Below are 23,992 nucleotides of genomic sequence, written 5' to 3'. Positions count from 1 at the left end.
GCTTCCTTATTATCCGGACTAGTTTTATTTTATTGTAATTAAATGAGGAAGGAAAGGTTTCCATTAAATCATCTATTTTCTATTAAATCCAAAACCTAAAAACTGTAAGTTTTGACTGTTATCTTAGGGTCACCTTTTCATATTTGTGCATCATTTATCAGTGAAATATAAAATCAGATTGAGACAATTTTCTAAAGAACTAGGCCTATGATTTACGTTAATGTTTTGTTTATGTTTCCTTCATTTAAGTTGGGCATCACAGAATTTATGTTAAAAGATGAACAATTTATATCCTTTAACTTACTTTTTCTCTACTAATTTCTTGAAACGTGCAGTGCAGTATGTAAAGATATATAACTACAAATACCATTGTAACTCGCCAGTTTCTGACAAGTGCTTCTATGATTCACCGGGCCGCAACCGCATTCCCATTGAGATAAACGGAGAGCTTCTCAATAAGAAATGAGAAAATATGCATTCTAACTGAGAGTTTTGGATAAAAACTTTGTCTTCTGATATCGATGGGCAAAGAAATGAATTCATAGAACTCCAGCCAATCCTTCCGCTGCATTAGGAAAAGATACTCGGGAGTGTACTTTATAACGAAATTAGTAAAAAAATGTTGGAAATCTAACGAAAGAAAGTATTTCTAAATTATTAGCAAAAGTATAAAGAAATTCAGTCACTACAGAACCAAATTGGTAAATACAAGAAAAGATGCACAACATCAATTGATGATAGTATAATTATAAGGCTGTGAAATGTGACGGAAGAAAATGATACAAGAGCATACAACATGAAAGAAATAATGCAATGTAATGTGAAGTTAAGTGCAAAGACCATCCAATGCAGATTGCAAGAGTATAGTCTAAATAAATGACTATCAAAAATAATAAATTTTGAAACAAAGGTTGAAAAGATTAAAGGAGAAAATCCATGTTAACTGAGCAACAAAACAATAGGACTACGTAATTTGGAATGATGAGATCAAAACTATCGCTATCTGAAAATGGTGGTGTGGAGATTGCATTTTCCAGGATCGAACTCGCGACATTTGGGTTCGTAGCCGCGTAACATAACCACTAGACAAAAGTGATCACTCTAATCCGGAGGCTGTTATCTGGCTTATGAAGCTATCACCACAATACTTCCACATCAGTGAGTCGGCGGAGAGACCAATGATATTATCGCGCCAAGCGTTTTGGCGTGAGCGTGTGTGAGTTGTTGCTGTTGGCAGTTGCATCAGGTGAGTCTGACAACTTTTTGGTTGCTGTGTCAAGTGAGTTTGTCAACTTGCGTTAGTGACTGAGGATTGAGGCCCCACAGTGGCATAAAATAAGCAAAAATAAGAATAGGAGAAGATTTCATCTTGATTGCATCTATTGTCAAACAACCAACAACGGTTATGATTTGGAGATGTGTGACAGCTATAAGTACAGACGGAATTTGAATGACTAACAGAATATTTTATCATAAATGAAATACTGCTGCCTTTCTCAAACCGTTATTTATATGAATTATTGACAGACAATGAATTATTTATATTTCAACAGAATTTAACTCCAAGCCATGTTTGCTGTTGTATGGAAAATCTGATTTCAAGACAAACATATTTGATTAATTGAATAGTTCAGGATTTAACCCAATATTGAAAATTTATGAATCGGGCTCAAAAACAACTTGTTACACAGAAGCAACCAACTAATAAAACCCAAATAATTGAAGCAATATCCAATTAGCATAATAACAGCTGAGGAAATAAAATCTTTAATGAATTCAATTGAATAGCACTATAAGACACTCAAATCTAGGAGAAAAAAAAATTCCCTGCTTTTTACTCTCTACGTATATTTAAGACACGAGGAAATACTCGAATATCACTCATGTGCTAGTTATAATGCAATATGATTTTAAGGAGTGGAAAAAGCAAGGAAAAGAAGCAACACTTTAACATTATTTAAAATAATAGCATGTTAAAAGAATTTTGATATTTACAAACAAACAAAACAAAAAATGATTTCTCTTTGTCTAGAAATTAGCAAAGACAAAATTTGTATTTTAAAGGGTGGAGGGATATACCTCTCATGCTCTTTAATTGTAAGTCACACAAAATTAAGGATTCTAGCGAAATAAAACATAAAACATTTTTGTTATCATGACATGAATAATTTAATATTACTTAACAAAAAACATTACAAAGCAAGATTACTTTTTTTTAATTTATTGATTTTCGACAATTTATGTACTTGGGTATCAATTTCTGCAGATTTTTCAGCTAACAATTTCATGGAGCTCATCCTTAGCAAATAATGTACAACATTTTTATACCACCTAATGTACATTTTTTAGCTATTTCACTTTCAATGAACATATGTGAAAATATTTCCCATGTATCATTGAGCGCATTAAAGGATGAACGTGGCATAACAACTATCAATGTCCATAAAAATTCAGCTTTAAATAATTGTTCTTGAGCTAAAAAGTTCCAAACCGCTTTCTTTTCAAACATCTTCACCTCCATTCCTTTAGATACAAAGTCTAATATCAGTTATGTCTTTTTTTGAACTGATACACAATTTTGTTTCCCTTTTTTGGCATGTTTAATAAGTGCTTGTCTCCCTATATTACTTAGGCTTATTATTTTCTTATAAAGCGAGTAGTACGCAACAAATGGATTTTGCAGGACTTCTTGAACCCCGCTGATCCATTCCTAATTTTACTGAAAAAGCAAAATCAGGATTGAATTTTTTATCCACCCAATTCGTATTAAATACAGATTTCGAGCAGTTCATTATTTTAAAAAATTCTCTAATCTATTCTAAATAAGCTTACAATTTCTCAAATGATAAACAAACCATTCAATAAACTCAATTGTGAGTGACTAAATACCACCGCTATGCAGCCGTAGATTGAGTGTTGCTGTTCCCGCCAGAGAAATATATACTAATCTTTCACATAGTTACAGAAATCTCGCACATAGTCACTGTCAGAAATTCATCAATCTCATGCAAAAAGAATAGCCGTCTCACAAATCAAAATTGTAAAAATCTATACAGTAAAAAGGAAGAAAGGCTAGAAAAGGTGTGAGTTTCTGCTTTACAAAATCACGAACGGTATTGCTTCCTATGATTTTTTAATCTTGCAATCTTTAGAGATGGGCATTTTCAGATGGGGAAAAAAAAAGTTTATAAGAAATATAAAATTCCCTACATTTTCGCTGTTTTTATGAAAAATTTGAATTTTTCCTGCATTTTTTTGGGTTTTCAGTCGATTTTTAAATTTCCGGGGTTTTCTCGGTGGCATGAGAACCCTGATCAAATATTTTTATAGCAGAAATTTCATTGCAAAGACAAATACAAAAGGTGAATAGTATTTGCACAATAGCATTAACCATTTCGGAAAATCAATGTAATAAAAGAATTCTTATCATTAAAACCAAAACTATTTTCAGAAGATAAAATGAAATAAATTTTATATGCCAAGATGTTTGCTAAAAATAATTATGTCCATTATAGATGCATTCCAGACATGTTTTGATCACATAAACACACACACAATTGCTCCAAGATCTCGAATGTCAAAGAAAAGATACCAATACAGATTAATAATTAGTCAAACTTTTTAAACTTAAAAGGGCAAGAAGCCTAATTAAACGAATTTTCAATAGTATATTTACTGCAATTATAAAAACAAATAACAGAAAGTATAAATTAATTAATTTTAGTCAGAAATTATGACAAGAAGCAAAACTAAAGAAAAAAATAATGCACAATCCAAACTTGAACTGACAAGAAAATTTCAATAATTATTTAATATTTCAAATGAATTAATATTTTATATGCAATTCTTTGTTTTTCAAAACCATTTTAAGAAGTTTAGGTATAGATTGCACCAATGTTTCACAGAAATTAGGTTCAGTATTTTCCCATTCTTGCAACAATACTTTTTTCACTTCATCTTTACTAGAAATTTTCAATGGGATTTATATCAAGTTTAGAGGATGGAGTGTCAAGACGTGAACACAATTACAACACAGGAACGCAGTTGATAAGTTTTATGTTATGGATCTTATCCTGATCAAATCGTCAGTTGTTGCTAAGTTTCTGCACACATTGCAGCAAATTTTTCATTAAAATTTCGAGGTTATGTACTCTGACCCATTCTTCTATCAATGAAATGCAGGGTTTCTGGGCTAGTAGCTGAATAAGATCCCCAGACAAAACTGATCCGCAACCAAACTTAATAGTTGTTTTCAAATTTTTTTTGGTGTGCAACTCCTCATTTGATTTTCTTTAGACGCAAGGCTTGTCATTGGATCCAAAAATGTTGAATTTGCTCTTGTCAATAAATAAAACGTTTTACCAATAAGAAAAATCCTTGCTTTCATGCTCCTTTGTGAATTTAATTATTAGGTCTGATTTTGCTTATTTATGAAAGTCTTTTATCCAGCTTTTCTTCCATTCTAAGCTATCATTCCTGCCTTATGCAGCACATTTCTTATTGTTGATGGTTTGGCTTACTTTCCCAATTCCCTTTCAGCAATAATGGCTGGCTTTGGTGCATTAAGGATTTGCTTCCACTTTTTTTTAATTAAATTTCTCTCATCTACTTCAGTGAAAATCTTATAGTGAGCTATCTTAGGTTTATTTTCCACCTAATCATTGGTTTTGAAGCGTTTTATGATGTCATGAACCATTGAATGACTTCTATCAACAACCTTTGGTATTTCTGGCACAAACTTTTTATCTTCAGCATACGTTATAACCAATTTTTTTAACTCAATGCTCATTTGTCCCTTTGCTTTGACATTTTAATTAAGTTAATACTTACTTCCACAATTGAAGAAAATAACGCAACAGGGAAATTCCCTTAAACAACTACAACATTCACCATAAAGTTGGAAGTAATTTTTACACAGGTTGCAATTATTTGGAGTTTAATTCTGAGATGTCCAAAATTGGTTTATGGTCTCTCTTCCACAAATTTTACTTTTTTTTTTTTCATCTAAATTGTTAACAATAGTTTATTAATTTCTACTATTTGATTTTAATTTTAGCTGTACAATAAATTCATTGTTAAAAAGGACATTTTCACATTTTTCTCATTCATTTTATTTATAATATTTTAGCAAAACAAGATTTTTCCTTATGGTGTCCAAATTTAGCTTCAGGCAACTGTATATATATATATAATAGTCTTTGGCAAACAACTTGTTTGTCTAGATTATAGACTTTTTAAGCTGTTTTATATTAATGTGGGTTGTATATTAAAAACTCTTTATTTGATAAGATTGAAAAATATGATTTTATTTGAACAAATCAAAAAAAAAAAAAAAAAATATGAGTGTAAATTAAAAAAAATGTATATGTTACAAAAAAAGCAGAGAAAGTAAAACTCCTACTTTAGAGCTAAAATTTAAAGAAACTTTTTGTGTCTTAATTTTAACAATAGAACAAGCACATGGTTGAATATTTTGCTGGATGAATTTAAATTTCATCATAACAATAAAAATTAATTATTGAATATTATATTTAAAAAATATATTAAAAATTAAGAAAACATTATACAAATTTATATCATTAAAAAGATAATTTTTTTAGCTACAATAAAATGAAAATAACATTTCTTAAGACAAAGTAGTTGTGGAACATATTGTCATTAATTTCCACAGGTAAATCATAGCAATTATACATTTGGTAATAGTTAAGCCTATTTTTGCACTCAATTAACACTTATTTAATGTCTTTTTCTTATTTTTTATTTTTTTTCATCTTGTTTTCTTTGACGAAATAGTTTTCGGAGATCCTTATACAGAGCAATTCAAATACTATATTGCAGCTAAGTAATTTAGTGAATCATTGAATTAAGTGCAGCTGTAAAAACATTAAAGAAGGAGTCTGAAAAATCTGTGATGTGATTTGTTTGCATTTGATTATTTCCATTTGCCAATTTGTAATAAGAGCAATTTTTGCGGCATGTATTTCAGGATATATATACATTTTATATATAAGCATTTTCAAATTTCATAAATATAAGTAGTAACAAAAAAATAATTACTGCTTTGTAAGTAGATCCAAGGGGTACAGAATCCATCAGAAGAGGCAAATCAACAGAAACAGAAACATTGTTAGCTGGCATCTGAAGAAAAAAAAGTATATACGAAATATGATAGTTTTATAAATTACAAAACAAATAAAACAAAACATTAATGAAGTAAGTATTCTGATAATATATTGCAGCTAAATAATTTGGTGAATCATTGAATTAATGCAGCTGTAAAAACATTAAATGAGGGGGTCTGAAAAATCAGTGAATATTATACCTCATATATTATTTTTAAAGACACCACAGAAATTTAATCCTTACTCCTGATCATTACTATTTATCTTAATTCTTTATACCAAAAGACAGATATAAAATCATAAAAAGGGTATCTTATAATTTCAGAAACTCAGAAATTCTGTTACTACACTTATAAATAATCAACCCTGTAAACTCTTTTCTGCATTTAAAGACTATGACACTTATGATATTAAACTAATATAATAATTTCAAAATGAAATTTTTGGAAAAATTAATTTACAATAATTCATATAAATGGGAAATAAACTCTCTTTGGAAAGAGGAAGAGTCCAAAATTCCTGAAAATTCAATTCTCCAAAAATATAAATATATTAACTTATTTTTATCGAAAAGTCCAATCATCCAAAACTCCAACCGGGGGGGGGGGGACCTAGCATACTCTGTCATTTGAAGCACAGAAAATAAGGATGAAAACCAAGCCAAAACAATTGAACCACAATTTCAACTGATTAGTCTCTCTTCTATCAATTAGGATATATAAGATATGTTATTATACATTGCATTCTGATTATAAATTTTTAAAGGTGCTTTTCCACATTAAACAAAACATAAACAAAAAGTTATGACAATCAGTTTTTTTTTAATATTGAATTCCTTGAATTGAGCAAAGTGTATTGATTGCTAATTATAAAGATGGGTACCGAAAATTTAGATCAAAGTTTGGTTTGAAAATGAATATATATGTAGAAAGTTTCACAAATCAGTATAAGTTTTGATCTTCAGTGTTTCTATCAAAGGTGAGAAAATTTTTAGCCACCCCCCTCCCCTTTTAACAATAAGAAAATGACTATGAGAAATCTAAAATCTTATTTTAAGACAAACTTTAGCAAAAAGAAAGAAAGAAATAGACATATGATTTTCTTCTTTTAAAGACAAAAGGAAAATAATATCTAGGATTTCATCAAACTACATGGAGTGTTTCACTTTTTCTTAAGATTATTAATGCCATGAATTTAGTTAAAGGACATTCAATCAAAATCTTAATACAACTTACACAATCAACACTGACCAAATAAGAAAAAGAAAATAATAAAAATGAATTTTTTTTAAAAAAAAATATGCTTTTCTCATAAAGAGTAGATTTTTCATGTTATATATATAAATATGTAAGCATTATCTTGTTTGAAGCTGAATGAGCTTCAGTTTCGAAGATAGAGAAGAGGCATTCAATTTTTATATTTGCTTTAATCCATTCCGGGAAGGCATATTTTATTTACAAGAAGGCACGGACAAAACACGTCCACTCACAGCAACAGATTAGTAAGAAGTGGCATAAAAAGAGGGAGAAACAAATTATCCCTGACTTATATACTTGATGTTTTTATAGGGATTTCCAAGCTTGCTTATATTATTCTTAAATTCTAAGAAGTCTGACTCAACAAGCTTATTAAATTAGAAATAAAGTATTAAATTATTAAATATAATATCAATACTGTTATTATTTCACCCAAATAAAATATCAGTATAGTTATGATTTTAAATAAAGTATTTTATCTATAAATAAAAACAAAAGATTCAAAACTTCAGGTGAAAAACTTGGATATGAAAATAATACTTGCAGAATTGAAACATTTCATATCAAACACTTGGAACTGAAACCATAAATATAAGATTCAAAAATATCTATTGGAAATCTTGGAAATGAAAATAATACTTGTAAAATTGAATGTTTTCATATAAAACTTTTGGAAATGTAAATAAATGTAAGATTCATGTATTTCAAATAAATCATTTGGAAATGATAATAGTAATTGCAAAATTCAAAAATATCAAATGAAAAACTTGGTACTAAAAGTAATAAAAGCGAAATTCAAAAATTTCAAACAAAGCACTTGTGAATGAATGTAACAAACACAAGATTCAAAATACTCTTATAAGATAAATATTTGGAAAATAACGATATAAAAAAATATTTGGATAATTGAAAATATATACGTATTTGTAAGCATGTATTTTGACATAGTGATAATAGAGGGTAGCTTAATGTTTACCAGAGGTGCAACAATTTCCCCTGAGGCATTTACTACATTATTCTAATTATCATGTACCATTATGCAGTATAAATAAAACCTTAGTCTGTTACTTTTTTTTCATTCACAAGGTCTGTATGCATATTAAAACATAAAAGTATTCTGGACACAATAAATACCAGAGTATAGTTTAATTACAATCAGAGGTGTATTTCCTCTGAGGTACTCACTAAATTTCTCTGATATCATGTGTCATTATTTTTATTTATTCTTTAATTTAAAAACCTTGGAGTTAGATAAATTTAATTTAATTAAATTTATTTGGGGAAATCATTTTTCTTGATTTTAATAGCATGTACATAAATTTCAAATTCAACAAATTATAATGTTATGAATAAATTTTAAATAATAGATACGAAAAAATTAAAAACATCATAATATTTTAAACAATAATATGAAAATATCATTTGCAGTTGTATTGTAACTGGAAAATTCAATTTGAAATAAAATCAAAAGTACAGAGTATAAATCTTGACTTTCACTAGTTGAATCAGTTGATGGATGTTTTTTTTTAAATTGATAACTTTTTTTAATTAATCACAAAAAGCAATTTCGAGCACTGGACTGACACTATAGACTACTGGAGAGTACACGAAAGGTGATCAGTATATTTTGGTGATAATGTAAAACACAAGTGATATTTTGGAAATCTGGTTGATTCAATTGGGCACAAAATAACAGCAGCAACTTCTTTATGTTGTCAAGGAGAATCAACTTCTTGAAGATATAAGGAGCAGGTACATGAAGATATGGAGCATAAAAGGTATTTATAGAACAGCAAAGCTGGAATGTTGGATGAGACCACAGGTTACGGAAGCAATAGCGTTGAGCAGCAAGGTAATTCAACGGGAACTGGAAGGGACCCTGGAATACGGACGACAGATAATATCTCATCGTCTTTCGTGAAGCTATGCCACAAGAGACTGTAGACGGCTGGCTAAGACGAACCACGGTCATGGAGACACAGGCGTCGGCGAAGAGCTATGGCGTCATTCATTTTACATGCCTCTACTGCGGATTTAATTTTAATTAATTTAATTAATTTTGCATAGGAAACTATCCTTTTCGACTAAATAATATGTAAGCATTATTTTGTGTGAAGCCGAATGAGTTTCAGTTTCGAAGATAGAGAAGAGGCATTGAATTTTTATATTCACTTTAATCCATCCCGGGAAGGCATATTTTATTTACAAGCAGGCGCGGACAAAACACGTCCGATCGCAGCAACAGATTAGTAAGAAGTGGCGTAAAAAGAAGGAGAAACAAATGATCCCTGTCTTATATACTGTAATATTTTAATAGGGACTTCCATGGCCAATACATGTCAATGAAAAGGCAAGGGAAACACGGGGATCTTTTAGAAGAATTTGTCAAGTCAGCGGTATTTTGTCCCTTCACTCGGAGTGTGGGAACGTTTAGGATTTTAGCCGATTCAGCAATTTTACAAAGCTTCTGTTGAATTAATTAAGTAAAGAAAGTGGAATTGGATCAGGAAATAAGAGAATGAAATTACTATGGGCTAAATTAAGATAAAGTTTTGGAAATTAATTTGGATTAAATTAAGAGTTTAAAATATCATTATATATATATAGGGTTAGCAAGAAATAAGTTACCCATTTCAGAGGGCTCTAAAATGTGTTCTATTATTCCAAATGAGATAAAATTTGAACTACATATTACTGAGATGGTGCACTTCACATTTATTAAATAAAAAAAAAAGCAGTACAAAAAATTCACCATAAGGTGGCATTGTAATACACATAAAGCCATTCATAATGGTTTATAATTCGTACAGTTGCCAGGACACGGGAAACAACTGGCAAACTGACACTATTATGCGGCGACTGACTGCTGGCTTCAACAAGCGAGGTCGCAACATTTTCGATGCTGGATGATGGGATTTTTTTTCGTCCTTTACATAAAAGAATGCCAAGTTGCCCAGGGTTTTTTTTTTTTTTTCTTTTCAAATTTTTGCATTATTTTGCTGTAGGGCATCTGGAAACATCGGACCTCTTCGTATCTGCTTCATACGACGAAATTCCTTTAGAGCTGCAATGGAGTTTTGTTGGTTCTGGTAGAACAATTTCACCAGTAGTGCTTTTTCTTGCACGCAAACATGACGAACGGCAAAGAAACTAATGTTCGTGTAGAATCCGTCTTCTTGTTATCCAAAGAAAAATGGTAATAGACGCTGTAACATCGCTTTTTTAATTCATAAATGTAAAACGCATCATCTGAATAATCTATAGTTCAAATTTTATCTTATTTGAACCAATAGAACTCATTTTAGAGCCCTTTGAAGTGGGTAACTTTTTTCTTGTTAACCCTGTAGAGATATCAAAAATATGGAAGTTAACCCCCCCCCCAAAAAAAAAGCATATTAAAATGCTGATAAAAAATAATCTAAATAAATTGAAATTTTAAAAGATGGTCTTAGTTTTCAATGAATGCTTGGAATCCCCTCCTCCTCCTTTATGAAATTGCTGTGACTCAATATGCTTATAGTAGTAGTAGTATTATAGCTTCATCCTTTTATGATTTAGTTTCGACTTCATAATTCTTATGACATTTTTCATTATATTAATTATAGTACGGTTTTAAAAAATTTATTTTTAATATTTTCTATTAGTTAGTTTTTAAAGAATATCATAAATCATTTTTAAAAATATAAAAAAAGTCTTGCACAAAACTGCTTCAAGATTTAATTAAAATTAATGTGTTAAATAGTAATTAAGATCTTAAAATATAATACTGCCATCAGAATAAACAATTTCACAACATTTCAATACATCAAAGAGTGAATTCTAATCTAAAATCTCATCATTTGAAAAAGTGTATTAAAATGCATTGGTATAGCACTTTACAACCTGGAGGGATGATTACAACTCATTTCAGAAATAAGTGACAATTTTGAATAATTCAGAATGTTAACATGAAACACATGCATATATGCATATTTTGACAAAAAAAAAAACTTCTATTATTATATTGAACTTGATATAAATTAAAATCAAAACCAGTTTCGCCATTTATTATTTAGGAAAACCCTAAACAATTACCCAAGCATGTCACAGCAATAATTCAGAATACAGTTCCCCCCACATCTGTAAAGAAAGTGAGTAGTTCCATATATTTCACAGAGGAAAGAAAAGAGAATTATTAATGTTAAAGACATTCAGTTGTAAATTTAATTTTTTCTTATATGTAAAGTGACTAAGAGAAATTAGTACTAACTGCAATTGAGAATAATTTTTTTTTACTAAAGTGAAATGCTTTATGAATGCAATATTTAAATTTCATCTATCAATATTTTGCAGGAAAATAATAGAAATAACTCTTTAAGATCATTTCAACATTTTAAAAAGTATATATTTTTTTTTATAATTTCTAGATAAAAGTTCATTAAAAAAAATTAATTATTGTCATATCAAGAACAAGGAAATTAAATTTGCATACAGTGATAAAACAGGAATAAAAATTTTTAAAAAGCAATAATTAAATACCTTTGGGAAAACGTCCACATGTCGGAGGAATTTTACCTGATGTTTGTACATTGTATCTAACTGCAAAAAATAATAATATATTCATACAGAAATGCATAAACCTCTTTAAAAAAAGACAAAATATAATATTTTACATAATACTACATCTAACAACAATCACATCCAAATGTTTTAAAATCATATAGTTTCAAATTTCTTTGATTATAATAGCAATTAACAATTTTATTCAAATATTAAATTTGTCTAATAAATATGCAAACTGAAGTGATAAGAAAGATTTATTTTGCAAAATTTAGAGCATATCTATATTTTTCCCAAAATATCCTTCACATAGAAACAATGACCTTGTTCTGTCTCTCTTTCTAATGTTTAAAATATCTCTGAAAGACCTCAAAAATCAGGCTCAATCATTTTATTGTTTCATGTTTTATTGCTTCCAAATTTTCTTAGCACCAACAACTATTTTGCACCAGATAATAATAAATCACAAGGGCTAAGTCTAGAGAGTTGAAAGGGAGATCTAGCATAGTTATTACATTACAGTCATAGATATGCAAAAAATCATAGCTGAATGCTAGTGAATTTGTACACAATTTTGTCAATTACAAATTTTTAGTCAAAGTCTTAAACTCAAAAGATTCTTCTAAATGTAATTTATTAATAATCATACAGGCAATGAACAGAAAGTACAAAATATCACACATGCTCTATCTTCTAATCAAAACATGATGAGACTATCTGTATAAATAATATATTTGTACAAATCTGTACAAATATATTATTTATACAGATTTGGAAAAAACGAAATTTCATATAGATATGTTAGCTCTCGGATTGCAACCATGAAAAATTCCAAAAATGTAACTAAAAAAATGTGCAATTTTTTTTAATTGTCAAGATATTTTTTTAATTGAGTTATAAAGCTAAGAAAAGTACCATTTTACAGCATTTTCTATGCTGTTTCTGGTGATATACAATACCTTATATGCAAAAATGCAAAATTTCATCTCAAGATTTAAATAAAAAATTTTAATGATCTCAAAAGTACCTATTTTAAAATATATTCTATTAATAGCTAGGTCGTGTATATGAACTAATAAAATACAAATTTGGAATGATAAAGAATTATTTGTAAAAATAAATGCATGATTGTTCATTAATAACTCTTTATTTAGTTAAATAAGACAGAAAGTTTTATACTTCGGTAAAAATAAATATTAACATAACCCCCCCCCCCCCGAAAAAGAAAAAATACAATAACAATTCTAAAACAATTAAATCTTGCAGATTTGTAATATCTTAGTAAAAGTCTTTAGAGAAACTCATCTTAATCTAAATAAAAATCATTGTGACTATTTACACATATATGTAAGTTCTATATTTCTTCCTAAATGACTGGGCCAAATTACAATCAAATCTGTCACATTTATTTTTAGAACAGAAGAAACAATACCATCAACTTATCAAACAACAAAATTTAGTCAAATTAATGGAAATAACTAATCAGAAATCAACTGAAATTTTACCAAATTTCTGCAACAATGTCAGAGTAAATTATTTTACTAGAAATATTTTAATATCATCTTACAAATCAAAATTTAATTTTTCAATAATATCAAATTCTCTTCTGTGAATATTAGTTAAATATTCAAAAAATTTCATACTTTTTGAAGCGATATTTCGGGAGACTATATGATCTGGGATCTTTAACATTAGGTCCATGGAGCAGAAAAAGACTAAGGATCACCCTTAAAGGTAGTTGAAAACTGAGTACTCAATTTGCCTTTGTATTCATTCATACACGATACGCAACGCCTTTGCTCAAGTTATAATTCGTTCATTTTGAAGGGCGCAAATCTAATCTTCACTCTATCATGTTGTTACAGTATATACGTTCACTGAATAATTTCTATTATGGCTTTAATGTGGGAACAGAATAACGCGAGATCATATTTTTATATATTACAAGCTTATTTTTAACTCAGCAGTATCACTTATATTTGAACTCGTTTCTGAAACAATTGTTCTTAAAAAAAAAAAAAAAAAAAAAAAAAAACAGTACACAGAAGTACTCATTTTTAAATACTTCATTTTTAATAGTTTGTAAAACAATCTGCTCTTGACTCCTTTCTTCCTGCTTTGGCCGATCGTCCCAAGCCACTTGGCGAATTGGCGGACCAAACCCCAAAATCAAGAAAAGATCGGACATTGGTCGGTAAGTTTGCAGCAATGTTGGCCAAAACGCGAATTGGCAAGCCAATTCGCGAACTGGCCGATTTCGGGCTTTGGCCGTAACATATACACTCGAGGACATGAAACTGCTGTTTTTTACAGATATCACAAAATATAAACATATCCGAAATAGATAGTGCAAATAGAAAAAATGTAAAAAGCATAGCATTGAAATATATTTATTTCATTGTTTAAAAAGGTAAAATATTTTTCATTATTAGTAATGATTAGCACATATTTCATTTCTATCTTAGAATCCTATTATGGAATGCTTTTATATATATCATGTGAGACATGATTTTGTTTTGGTTTGTGGTTTTTGAAACAGCAAAATGCTTCCAGAAAATTGAAACGAAAAATTGATGCCTCAAAAGTGATAAATTGCCATCACTTTTGAGGCATCAATTTTTCGTTTTAAGGGTTAATAAAAAATAAAATAAAATTGTCACATTTGGCGATTTATCGTAAACAAAAATTAAACTCGATGCGCATGTCCGACGCGTACCCGTTTCTACTGTCTCGCATAAAAAGGGCACGGTCACAAAAGAGTATCGCCTGAAGAAGCACAGAGAAGAAAAATGAGAATGAACGCGAAATAGAGAGGGGAGGTATATTACATATATATATATATATATATATATATATATATATATATATATGATAATATTTTTTTTTAATTTCCATTTTCAATTTTATTAGCTGGCAAAAAAAGTTTTGGAGCTCACACGATTTTGAGATGAAAAAACTTTTCTAAACTACTTTTCTAAAAGTAGAAGACTACGCAATATAATTGTCACATGAGCATTACAAATCAGTCTAAATCAGATTTTCTTAAAAAAAAAAAAAAAAAAAAAAAAAAAAAAAAAAAAAAATCTCGTTTTGAGGGGGGGGGGATTTTAAAGCTTGAAGGATTTTGGGATGGGGGGGGGGAAACCATCGTTTTCTAAATATCGACGCACGTATAATCTGACAGTCGCATGACTGTTTAAAACTGTTTTTTCTCAGAAAAGAATTCTGGCCTCGAGAATAGAAAAAAAAAAAAAAAAAAACATTTTAGATCTTGATTGATTTTCTGATAGTCAAAAACCATCGCTGTCGAGTGCTTTGACACAAGTGATGACACTTTTCTTGGCAACACGAGTTTTTTATATCTTATGGATTAAATTATCGATGATTATTTACATATATACAATTGAATTCCGATTAAAATACACTCATTTTTCGGAGTTCCTACAAACGCACACTCTTACCGGTGTCTAGATTCATAATTCAACTTTTTTTTTTTCAATAAATACTTTTGTTATTGTTATTTTCAAATATTTTTTCCAGATAATTGTTATTTTAATCACACTTTTATTTTTATTTATCAACTATCAATAATAAAATTTATCAATAATTAATATTTAATTCATTAATTTAAGTAACATGTGATTGACTTAATTTATCTATTTAAAAGAAATTTTCAATTTTGGTTTTTCTTCAAAACTGTCTGTTTAGTTTATTTATTGGAGTAAAGTATTTTCTAAATAAACTGAAATAAAAAAAAAGCGCAATTTCTCTAAAATTTTCACTTTAGCTCTATATTCTATCAAAAGATGGCACTTGCAGAAAGAATGCCAATAAAAGGTCACATCAAAGGCCATTAGAAATTATCTTCATGAGGTATACATATTGCAATATGTGAAGTCACTGATACTGGAAAGTCAAGACCACTCAACATGCAACGACTTCACATTTACAAACACTTCCCGTGAATAGCCAAAATTACAATAATACGTGGTTTCGAATGATTTCCATGATTCTGTAATTATAAGAATAACTAGTGAATTCACTTTTGCACACATTCACAGATTTCTCCCTTTTCCTTTATGACTTCAATAAAAGGGTTGGGAGACTGATTTGCCTCAGGTTGAAGGGCTATTTAAGGCATTTTCTTTGCTCATGCAGGAGACAGCCTTTCTTTACTTTCTTTACATTCCTTCATTCAAAGGTGTTGGTTTGAGTGAGCTATATTGCAGTACCATTTTAAAGAGTGGAAAAAGCAAGGAAAAGAAACAACACTTTAACATTATTTGAAAAGAATTTTGAAATTTCAAACAAAAAAAAAATCCCTTTATCTAGAAATCAGCAAAGACAAAATTTATATTTTAAGGGGCAGACAGATATACCTCTCATGCTCTTTAATTGTAAGTCACATAAAATTAAAGACTCTAGTGAAATAAAACATAAAATATTTTTGTAACATCCATTAATGCATTTCAACATCATGATACAAATAATTCAATGATTATTTAATAAAAAATATTACGAAGCAAGATTACTTTTTTTATTTATTAACTTTTGACAATTCATATGCTTGAGTACCAATTTCTACTGATTTTTCAGCTAACAATTTCATGAAGCTCATCCTTAACAAATAAGGTACAACATTTTTATACCACCTAATGTACATTTTTTAGTTATTTCACTTTCAGTGAACATATGTGGAAACATTCCCGATATATCATTGAGTGCATTAAAGGATGAATGTGGCCCAACAAGTTTTAATGCCCATAAAAATTCAGCTTCAAATAATTGTTCTAGAGTTAAAAATTTCGAAACCGCTTTCTTGTCGGACACCTTCACCTCCATTCCTTTAAATATAAAGTTTAATACTAATTATAGCTTTTTTGAACTGACACGCAATTGCTCTCTCTCTCTCTTTTCTTTTCTTTTTTTTTTTTTTTTTTTTTTTGGCATGATTAATAAGTGCCTGTTTTTCTCATATTACTTAGGTTTATTATTTTCTTACAAAGCTAGCAGTATGCAAAAAATGAATTTTGCAGGACTTCTCAAATCCTTTCAGTATTGATTTTTTTTTATCCGTCCAATTCGTATAAAATATGGATTTCGAGTAGCTCATTGTTTTAAAAAATTCTCTAATCTACTCTAAACAAGCTCACAATTTCTCAATTAATGACAAACAAAGCATTCAATAAACTCACGTGTGAGTGACTAAATATCACCGCTATGAGTCCGTTGATTGAGTGTTGCTATTCTCGCCAGAGAAATGTATACTAATCTTTCACACAGTTACAGAAATCTCGTGCATGCATGCTCATTGGCTGCAGTTCGGGAATCTCATTGAAAAAGAATAACCGTCTCACAAATCGAAACTGCAAAAATCTATATAGAAAAAAGAGGGAGAGAATAGAAAAGGTGCGAGTTTTCGTATTACACAATCGCGAATGGTATTTTTCGTTTTTGGAAACGATGACCACAATTTTTTATTTTTCCAATCTTTAGAGATATGCATTTTTTAGATGGGATAATAATAATTAAGAAAAATTAAATCCCCTGTATTTTTTGTTTTTCTGACAATTTTTAAATTTCCTTGCATTTTCCCGGTTTTTGAGTCGATTTTTAAACTTCATGAGTTTTCCCAGTTTTCCAGGTGGTGTGGTAACCCTGTTGACACCATGTGACTTTAAAAAATGATGTTCTCACATAACTTGAAATTTGTGATAGCAGATTTCAATTTTTATTGATTTGCTAATTTAAGTAATAGTAATTCTTGCTATTTTTTTAGGAGGAAAAAAATTAAAATATCATGCAAATAATAAGATTCACACAGAAAAAAAAGAAAAGAATAAAAAAAAAGGTTCCATTCTACTTACTGATTTTCCTACTGTAGATATTTCTTCAGCTTTGCATTTAATTTCATCTAAAAGGTCTTGCGAACGTTTTTGTAATTCCAGCAAAGGGTTTATTTCAGGATCTCGGACCTGTTCAGATATCTTCTGTTCCAGAAAGTCACGTATTTCCTGTGAGAATGATAAATTCAATGGCACTTTAATTATACTCCTACTACACAAATCACTGTAAAAAACAGAATAACTAATATTAATAATTACGTAAATAAAAACCTCAGGTTCACGCATGACTCATATGTCGCAATCACCAACATTTAGAAAAGCGATAGTGAAGAGATAAAATACCGCTGATGAGACAAATTCTTTTTTAAAATCTCCCTGTGTTTCTCCTACCTTGTCCGCGTGTGTAGCGGAAATCCCTATCGAAATCTCATTATATATTAGCACTATGAAGAAATATTTTCCCCATCAATTTCTCGGGTTATATAAGACCAGGGATAAAATGTCCAAGAGCTTTTTCCTCATTTTCCTTTCTATGTTGTGTGTGTGTCGTTCGTCGCTCATCGCCTGCTTCTTCAAAATGAAATAAAACGTCATGAAATCAAAAATATCTTCACTGTCTTCAGACTGCACTCTGCTTCACATAAAATAATGCTTACATATTAAAGAGTCGACAAGGATAATTTCCTGTGAAAAATTATGAAATGAACTAAAAGAAATAAAATTAAATCCGCTGGTCAGACTTCAACGTTGCATTGCGCTCGCCGTGCTCAAAAGACAACTGCTTCGGTCCAGGTTCGCCCAGCTGCGATGTTTCCGTGGCGAAGCTCTTTCACCGCCGTCTCTTTCGCTGCCTCCAGCCACATCGTTTCACGCAAACTGTAGTCCAGGGTCCGGTCCAGTTCCGGTTGAATCCCCTGCAGTCCGTAACCTGTGACCTCATCCGACGTTCCTGCTCTGTTGTGCAATACCCACTAGTAAATACCCTTCTGCTTGTGCTCCATATCGTCATGTGCGTGTGCCTTTTATCTTCAAGGAGTTGGAGCTCCTTGTCATCATAAAAAATTTCTGGCTCTTTAACTGTGCTGAAAAATCCAATCTCGACGTCATTTCCTTGTTATATCATCACCACAATATAATACTCGCTAGTAGTCTCCAGTGCCAAATTGAATCAACCAGATTTCGAAAATATCACTTGTGTGTTATATTATCATCTCAATATAAAAATAGCTTTCTGTCACCTGCCGTAGTCTCCATTTCCAGCGCTCAAAATTACATTTTTGTGATTAATTAAAAAAGTGATAATTCATCAAAAAAGTGTTTTGTGTTTCCCGACTCAACGGTGAAAATCAAGATTTATATTGTGTGTTTTCTTTTCTTTTGTTTTAAATTTTAGAATTATTGGAAATTATATTTTAAAAATATTATTTAAAATATTGAACTTTTAGTCTTTTATCAAGTCTATTTTTTAAGATTTTATGAATAAATTTGTTTTTTATTTGAAATATATTTTAATGTTGTTAAGATGTGGAAAAATGATTGATCACGATAAAACAAATGTGCCTAATTCTCAAGGTTCAGAAAATAAAATTGATAAAGAAGAAAATGATCAAATAGCCCAAGAACCCTCCATAATCCCTTTTGATCCCGAAAATGGGATGAAGATGGATTTATGGTAGGGATATTTTAACAAATTTTGTCAAGAAAATAACAAAACTGATTTGTGGAAAATTAAAAATATTGCTAAATTTCTAAAAAGGTCAGCTTTAACCCATTATATAAATAGTTTTTTAAATATTGATGATTTATGTTGTATATTAACTGAACAGTTTATTCAACCGAATATTGTTAATTTTTCTGACTTTTCACAATTGAAATTTGATTCAAAAAATGCTAAATTAGTTGATTATTTTCATCAAAAATTAAATTATGGCAGACAGGCATTAATCCACAACTGATTTTAGAAGGTCTTACTGATGGACTGCCAACTCAACAAAAACAATTAGTTAGCAAAAAAGATCCTAATACTCCTACAGAATGGCTTACAATAACAACTAAACTATTAAAAATGGAAGAATCTTCAGAACCAAACCCAAGCAGGTGTAATGAAACTAGAATCAGAATAAGGCAACCAGCACCTTTTACACCTAGGCATAACTTTAATTACAGATTTCAAAATTCTTTTATTCCTTGAGCTCACAATAATATTAGGCAAAATTATCAGAATTCAATAAGGCCACGCCCCAATACTTTCAATAACTATGGTCATAATTTACATTACCAACAAAGATTACCATTTTCTCCATGTAGAATTTGTATGCAAAAAGGGATTCCAAATGCTTATCATTGGACCCAAGTATGTCCTTTTCAACAACACCAATGCATGACAAAAGTTCCAATAACAGCCAATTTGACTTCCCCATGTACAGAAGTTACTCTTGGCTGTTCTCAAAATCCTGGAACAAGACAAAATTCTCCTAATGAAGCCCCTGGTCCAGCAAAATGACAATTATTAGTGTCTTTACACATCTCAACTTTACCAAGTCTAGCTAACTTGGACAATGTTTATAATTCTTATAGTAATGTAAATATTGTTATTGACACAGGATCCGCTCTTTCAATTATATCTGCAGATATTGTAAAAAAACTTAACTTGACAAGAAAAAATGTAAACCCTATTAGAGTCAAACAAGCACATGGAACTTTCCAATTAACCCAAATTTGTGATATATATTTAAAAATTGACCAAATAAATAAGAAAATCAAATTATATATTATGGACAATCCTTTACCATATATCATCTTAGGACTACCAGATTGTAGTTTATATAAATTAATTATAGATTGCAACAAAAATAAAATATTTCAAAATGGGAAAATTATTACCAACTTGCATACCAATAATAATTATATGTCTTTACATATTGTTGAAAATAATAACACTAGTGATAATAAGGTCAAGGTAGTGAATACCTCAGAGGAAATTTTCCCCACCTCTGACTGTAAACAAACTATCTGAACCTGTGTAATCTCTGGTGTCAGAATATTCTCATATGTTTGCAAAAAATAAATATGATGTTGGTAAAAGAATGGAACAACCCTAGAATAAATTTAACATCTGATTTACCAGTTTCACAAAGGGCTTATAGAACCTCTGCTACTGATGAAATTGAGATAAGTATATTGTAAATTACATTACAAATTAAAAATTTGTTAGATGCAGGTTTAATAAAAGAATCTACTAGTAATTATTCCTCCCCTGTAACATTAGCATATAAAAGAGATGAAAATAGAAAAAGTCGACTTTGTATTGATTATTGTAAAATTAATTCCTTTGCAAATCTGAGGCAGAGCCTCTAACTAGAATAAATACCTTGTTAGATAAATTAAGTACTGCTAAAGTTTTTTCAACTTTGGATCTTGCATCTGGATATTGGCACATACCCTTGCATGATCAAGATAAACATAAATTGGCATTTGTAACTACTGAAGGTTTACATGAATTTCAAGTCCTACCTTTTGGCTTTAAAAATGCACCTGCAATATTCAATAGAACTATTCGCAGAATTTTAAATAAACAGAAATTTTCAAATTTTGCATGTCACTATTTTGATGACATAGTAGTTTTCTCTAACTCACTATGATCATTTAAAACAGATTTTTCAAATGTGTGAAAAAAAAAACATTAAATTAAAATTTTCTAAATGTGTCTTTGCTCAAGATAAAATTAATTTCTTGGGGTATGAAGTCAAAGAAGGATTCATTTCTCCTGATAATCATAACATTGAAAGTATTAAAAAATTACAATCTCCAAAAAATGTTAAACAACTTCAAGATTTTCTTGGCTCTGTAAATGTTTATAATAAGTTTATTGATTCTTATGCTAAAATTAGAGAACCCTTAAATAATCTTCTTAAAAAAGATACACCACGGCAATGGACAGAAGACTGTCAAAAAGCTTTTAAAATATTAAAAAATAAATTGATAACTAAACCAGTGTTACAACTATATAACCCTAATTTACCTCTTCATGTTTTTTGTGATGCATCTCAGGTAGCCACTGGAGCTGTTCTAAAACAGCCTGACTGTTCTGGTAAATTACATCCTGTATCTTATCATTCAAGAACTTTACGATCTTATGAAAAAAATTATTGTATAACTGAGTTGGAATGTTTAGCAATAGTAAATGCTCTTGATAAATTTTATTATTATTTACATGGGAAAAAAATCATAGTTCATACTGATCATGCTGCTCTTTGGATTAAAAATGTAAAAAATTTAAGGGGAAGATTATTTCGTTGGTCTTTAAAACTAAGCATGTTTGATTATGAAGTTAAATATTTAAAGGGAACAGCTAATGTTGAAGCTGATATGTTATCAAGGCATCCTACTGCTCAATATCTCCAACATTCTGTGCATTTATTGGAATTAGATGAGAAAAAACACTATCAAAATTTAGACAATTTAGATAATACTAAATATAAAAATATTAATGATGTACTTGTAGTTAAAAAGAAAAATTCATTTAAAATAGTTGTACTTTTTTCTCTTAGGAGAAAGGTTTTGCAAACAGTTCATGAACAATTTGGGCATCCAGGTACTCAAACAATGATAAATTTAATTACTCCTCAGTATTATTGGCACCATATTACTCAAGATATTGCACTTTTTGTTAAACATTGTGATATTTGTCAATTAAATAAAAAGCAAAAGCAAAAAAGATTTGGCCTTTTATGGGCTGTGCACCCCACAGATCGTCCTTTTGAATGTCTTTCTGTCGTTACTGTTGGTGGATTTAACTATTACAATTCAACTAAAAAATTTCTTCATATAGTAATTGATCATGCAACTAGATATGTTTGGGCTTTTCCTTCCAAAAATGAACATTCTGAAACTTATATTAATATATTAAAGCAAGTTTTTCAAATTCAGGTTCCTTCCAAATTATTAACTGATAGAAATGGTGCTTTTACTCCATCTAAATTCAAACATTTCCTCAGAAATTACAGTGTCAAGCATCTGTTAATATCTTCACATCATTCACAAACTAATGGGAAATGTGAAAGAGTTAACCAATCAATAGTAACTAAATTAAAGTGCAAAGTCAATTCTTCTCCTACTAAAATTCCTTGGACAAGATTTTTAGAACAAGTAATCAATGAATATAATTTAACACCCTATTCAGTTACAAAATTTCCTCCTGCATATTTGTAATTTGGCACTTTACCTTATTCTCCTCCCTTAACTCAAAATCAATTCTATCCTCCAATAGAAGAAGCCAGAAAATTAACTAAAGATAATACAATAAGATATCATGTTAAAAATAAAATAAGATATGATGCTAGATTTATAGATTCTCCATTCAAACCTGGTGACATTGTAATATATGAGGAATTTAATTATCCAAATTGTAGAAAATCATCTCCAGTATTTTCAGGTCCATATGAAATAGTAACTAAAATTTCAGATATAAATTATGAAATAACTAAACCAAACGCATTAACAAATAAAGCTACTGATATTGTACATGTATCAAAATTAAGAACATATTACCCACCAGAAAAATTAAAATTAAGTCATGAATAATAATTTAAATTTTAAAAAAATCCTTTTATTTCCCATGTTTCTTCCACATAATCCCCAACTTAGGTTGGCCCGTTGTCTCCACTCGTAAGAGTTAGTTTTTCTTTTTTTCATGATGATGATGTGATAGACGCCATCACAACATAAATTCAAATGCCTCAGTCTTATTGAGATGTGAGTATAGGGTCAACCTCACAATTAATTTCTATCTCTTTCTATTTTTATCCTGGATATGTTGTTCTCCATTTGGAAATAAATATTCCTGGATGAGAGTAGAGAGAGAAAAAGAATTACATCCCCCTTCTTGATGTCCTAATTTTGGATCATTAAATTTCACTCACTACTAGAAATTGGAGGACAAGGTTTAACTATTCACCACTAATTGGCTAACTAGTGGGTTAAAGTTTTTCTTTTACAAATACACATTTTTATGTCATTTGTTTTGAATATTAATGTTATAATAAGAGTATTTTGAATCTCATATTATTTTCAGATTCAAGTGATACATACATATAAAAATCAGAACTATGTTGATATATTACTATTATATAAGTTCAATTTGTTATTCCATTATTTTACATTCAATTTGATAATTTTGGTGAGCCTTCTACTATTTAAAGGACACTGTGTGCAAGCCTTCTTTAGAGAT

At 29.6% G+C, this 23,992-nt stretch overlaps 1 protein-coding gene across 2 annotated transcripts in view; it reads right to left on the bottom strand.

Annotated features, from left to right (window-relative positions):
* LOC129972513 (activating transcription factor 7-interacting protein 1-like) overlaps nucleotides 1–23,992 on the bottom strand; it is an 80,680-nt gene that overhangs the window by 25,781 nt on the left and 30,907 nt on the right. For both annotated transcript variants that reach the window (XM_056086670.1, XM_056086669.1), the window contains exons 5-7: nucleotides 17,785–17,931; nucleotides 11,897–11,956; nucleotides 6,058–6,138 (exon numbers count right to left, since the gene is read on the bottom strand). In XM_056086670.1, coding sequence (XP_055942645.1) covers nucleotides 6,058–6,138; nucleotides 11,897–11,956; nucleotides 17,785–17,931 — 288 coding nt within the window. The remainder of the gene's footprint in view (nucleotides 1–6,057; nucleotides 6,139–11,896; nucleotides 11,957–17,784; nucleotides 17,932–23,992) is intronic.

This window comes from Argiope bruennichi, chromosome 6 (genome assembly GCF_947563725.1).
Source record: "Argiope bruennichi chromosome 6, qqArgBrue1.1, whole genome shotgun sequence".
NCBI classification, from domain to species: domain Eukaryota; kingdom Metazoa; phylum Arthropoda; class Arachnida; order Araneae; family Araneidae; genus Argiope; species Argiope bruennichi.
This window is presented reverse-complemented; position numbering and strand designations above follow the sequence as displayed.